The sequence below is a fragment of the Priapulus caudatus genome, unplaced genomic scaffold (genome assembly GCF_000485595.1).
Source record: "Priapulus caudatus unplaced genomic scaffold, Priapulus_caudatus-5.0.1 Scaffold481, whole genome shotgun sequence".
NCBI lineage: Eukaryota > Metazoa > Priapulida > Priapulimorpha > Priapulimorphida > Priapulidae > Priapulus > Priapulus caudatus.
Window position 1 is genome coordinate 159,062 of NW_014577542.1, and position 4,642 is coordinate 163,703.

The window sequence follows — 4,642 nt, forward strand, 5'->3', positions numbered from 1 at the left end:
CAGACATGATGACTTTAACTGTGGGTTGCAAGAACAAAGGATTAGAACGCTCACGAAGCTTTTGCCTTAAGGATGGGAAACACAGGACAAGAACAGACATGATGACTTTAACTGTGGGTTGCAAGAACAAAGGATTAGAACGCTCACGAAGCTTTTGCCTTAAGGATGGGAAACACAGGACAAGAACAGACATGATGACTTTAACTGTGGGTTGCAAGAACAAAGGATTAGAACGCTCACGAAGCTTTTGCCTTAAGGATGGGAAACACAGGACAAGAACAGACATGATGACTTTAACTGTGGGTTGCAAGAACAAAGGATTAGAACGCTCACGAAGCTTTTGCCTTAAGGATGGGAAACACAGGACAAGAACAGACATGATGACTTTAACTGTGGGTTGCAAGAACAAAGGATTAGAACGCTCACGAAGCTTTTGCCTTAAGGATGGGAAACACAGGACAAGAACAGACATGATGACTTTAACTGTGGGTTGCAAGAACAAATGATTAGAATGCACAGAGTGTTTGCCTTAGGAAGCAGCAAAAAAGGATTAGAATGCACAGGAAGTCTTTGCCTGTGGGATGGCCAATGTGGGACTATAAAGAGACAAGGTGTTCATTCAAGTGCAGTTTCAATTCCTGAGCTAATTCAGCCTAACATGTATTGACAAACACGCATATTTTTACAACAAGTCATCTAGTAATTGGAAACTAAATAGCACTATGAAGCTGATATATGCTCTTTATATACACATAACTATAATAATAATAATAATAATAATAATAATAATATATACAAATATAACCATAATACTATTATTAATAATAACCATAAACAAACTCAAACACCAAATGATGTTGAAATTATAATGAATCAATGCATTAACACCACTGTACCACACCGCACTAACGCGTACATTTTAGCAATCACACTAACACACAAATTTATGCAATACAGCCATATATAACACCGTGGGTAAATTCTGTACCTGATACACCTCCAAATGGACCACGACACATGCAGAATGCAGTTCTTTGCAATGAATGCTCATAAATCAGCTTCAACTGGTATTGGTTACCATGTTCCACGGCTCCCTCTGTCACTGCATTATAGAACAAGAATCGAATTGCACAGGAACATATTAATGACCATTGGTGGTTGTTAGCTGTAGAACCACTTGCAACATTAGAGAATATCAAATTGAATCTCATTTAACACGTAGACGTTATTAAAAACTAGCAAAGGATTACACAGAAGTGACATTACTTTTACTGTAGCAGGGAATCATTCGAATAAAGTATCAGGCAAAAACCTTGTTCTTTAATTCAAACACAAGGTGGTTATTACCGAATGGCTACCACAATAACACACTATTGCAAATTGCCCTTATTATTCCGAGCAGATATATAAAATTAGTGTACCTATGATTTCATACACGGACACTTTCCTTGATTGAAGCACTGCCAAGTGGGATTTTTCATTCACACTGCAATGTAGCAACGAGACGTGTGTTTTATTATTTATTACCATAATTTAGCTAATGTCACGGAGCAATCATATGCCTCTGTATGCTGTACACATAATTAGGTGGTATGGTAAGTTATTGCCAAATTACCTTCACTTAAGGCCAGGTCTACTAGCTATTAATTACTCTAACCTGTTTGCCTTTGCTATTATTCTACAAAACGTATGTGACAAACTGTGATAATATCTGAAGTCGGGTTCAACTCAAAATCGCAAAACTAACGTGTATTTGCTAAATCTTCCAAAAGTAGACATTCTGCGTACCTGACAAATTTTCCAGCCAACACCTGAATGATGTGAGAGCCTAACTGCTGCTCGATGAGCAGGTCATCCGGCATTGCTCCACTCGTGCCACCCTCTCTCCACTCAGGTTTTGGACTATATATGCGCAGGATGCCCGCGAAACTTCCCGTGATGATCTTGTCTGACAATGCAATAAAAAATACCCAAACTTTACACACAAATAACGTTCGTAGACACACCAATAATTGTACACCTGCAACCGACGCACATCTATCCATCATTATCTGTCATTCCTCGGGGGAACATGTGATATTTAACGAAATGTGGTTCTTTCACAAATACAGGCGATACACAATATTTACTTGTTTACTAAGAGAACATCGTAGAGCTAAAGGGAGTTACTCTGCTCCGACAAACCGCGCCGCGTAAACAAGCACTACGACGTCTGCCGAGAACATTATTCGTGGGTTATTGATTTTTTTGGCACAAGCAAAAGTCACGTAAACAAGCACGCGGATGTCGAGAACATTATTCGTGGGTTATTGATTTTTTTTGCTCACAAGCAATTCACCTGATACATGCTGATCGTTGTCGATGTTTGCTATACACATGCAGCCCTGGTCGAACTCTTCTTCCCCTCCCGCCGTCGTCGACCACCAATCTCGCACCTTGAACAGCGACATGCTGGTCGGGTAGACACACTTATGCTCCCTGCCAGGTTACATCCTACATATAACCCTTCTTCCAGTATATATTCCTTAAAGTAAAAAAAGAAGAATCATAGCGGTGTGTATGTGTGTTTATTCGAGACAGGAATGCATCCCTAAGTTCATGTACGAGTGAGGCAAGCATCTGTGACCGTGCCGAAGCATGCGTGCATTTTGATAAAGGCAAAGATGATATTTATCTGAGATGCTGAACAAGTTACAGGTTATACAGCGACCCAGTTTAATTTTTCAATACGAATACAGTCGGTGATTGCTACACTTCATTTTGAGTATTCTGGGTGCAGTCTATCGTATAGGATATTGAAATAAGTCAAGTTGATTTTCACTGTTATTGACAGAGAATAGTTTTCGCAGGCGTTTAGGCTATGTGAGGACTGATTTTATACAACAGTCGTAAGGTAACAGCATTCACAATCTAGACTTTTTCTAATTTTATGACGTTCAACTATATCTGTAACCAAGGGTAGAGTTTCTGATTCACATTATTTTGTATACACATGCACCCTATAAACATCACCACAGTTGCTTGATAAAAACAACTGTACAGCACAAATACAAAACATGAAATAAATAAAATATTGAGGGGCAGGGGGTATTCACCTATATCCCCAATATAGTATATATAACAAGACTAAGATATTTACAACTATAAAAGTTTAAACTATTACAATTGGCCCCGACTAGGTACTGGATGCCTTACAAACGCTTCTATTAGAAGCATTGAAGCACACTGCAACATCACCTGCAGCTGCTGTTTTGCTGACAACATATATCCCACTGCAAAAATAACTTTGTTAAAACTACATTTTGTTCACACAAATATACAGACTTCACAGCCACGTGCAGACTAGTATCTTAATAGCTTACATTTAGGTAAATAAAACGTGTGTAGTTAGTTATTTATATAAATTTGTATTGTATTATCACAGAAATGGGTCAGTCGTGAACCATAAGCCAATTTTTCATATTCGCTTCGCATGTTCCTCGTTTCATAGCCAAGCCAATTGCCGTAACTACAAAACAAAAGCCTGTCAAAGTATAACGACATAAGCAACCGCTGCTTACTTTGGAAAAAGCGTGCTTTTACTTTGCCATTGAAGGTTAAACTTGACGAAAGTCCAACTTTTCAAAAAAAATTGTCTAAGTGGACACAATGTTATTGTCAAATGTATAAACGTGTCTGAAAAACCTTGAATGGTGGTGAAGCAAGCACAAGCAGCAATTGTTTGGAAGAAAGAATTCAGACTCTGCACTCCCCTTTTCAAATTTGCTAATTAGTATGAAATCAGAAATTCAAGTCGCAGGGACAGGTATACATGAATCATGCATTGGCCACTGTTGTTGTGGTTACCGTTCACTAGTCTACTAGACATGTACATGAGTTTGATTTGAGGGTGCCAGACAAAAGTCAGGATGTTTATCTTGCTGGCTAGAATATTTTTCTATTGTATTTTGAGCTATAGCTTAGCCTGTCATGCTGCAAAGATTCATTGCTGTTTCTCAGTACTGTAGGTCATATAGCCTTGCAGTGGGACCAAAGGGTTACACAGGTTAATCTAGCAATAATATTGTGAATATAATTAAATGTGTCTTGCAATACATTGTGGTTTTGTGAAGCTAATGGTGACAGCCAGGGGCGCCGATCCTGGGGGGGCAGGGAGCGCTCCCCCCAGTATTAAAAAAGGGTGGCATATATACAATTTTGCCTCCCCCCCAAGATTCCCCCTCCTGCATGCAAAATGCTCCCGAAATAGTGTTTTTACAGGGTAAAAATGGAGAAATAACAAGTGCCGCGGAGCGACAGCGCTCATCTGGTGTCTACTGCGGTGACTCTGTGGTGGAGTGGTGGGATTCTAGTAAACCATGTTAGTCCCAAATGTGTTCACATACGCGCCGAAACAGTGGAAGGCACAGGGATGGTATCAGGAACATTCTCTAAGGAATGTTCGTTGGGGTGGTTATGAAAGTTGCCACGAGATGGCGCGTAAGTTTGTGTCTTAAGATTAAAGCTCCCATCGTACGTAGTAGCAACAACTATTTGCAAGACAGAATAGGCGAGATAACCTTTGACCCGGTACACAGCTACATACCGGCATACAGCTAGCATGCCTCCACGCACGCACGCCAACCGCAATCAACAGCCGATC

The 4,642-nt window shown here is 39.9% G+C and overlaps 1 protein-coding gene across 1 annotated transcript in view; it reads right to left on the reverse strand.

Annotated features, from left to right (window-relative positions):
- LOC106810873 (protein PTHB1-like) overlaps positions 1-4,642 on the reverse strand; it is a gene marked incomplete in the record, with an annotated part of 25,045 nt that overhangs the window by 12,590 nt on the left and 7,813 nt on the right. Inside the window, 5 exon segments of the mRNA XM_014814340.1 lie at positions 562-574; positions 989-1,102; positions 1,422-1,486; positions 1,789-1,948; positions 2,339-2,524. Coding sequence (XP_014669826.1) covers positions 562-574; positions 989-1,102; positions 1,422-1,486; positions 1,789-1,948; positions 2,339-2,450 — 464 coding nt within the window.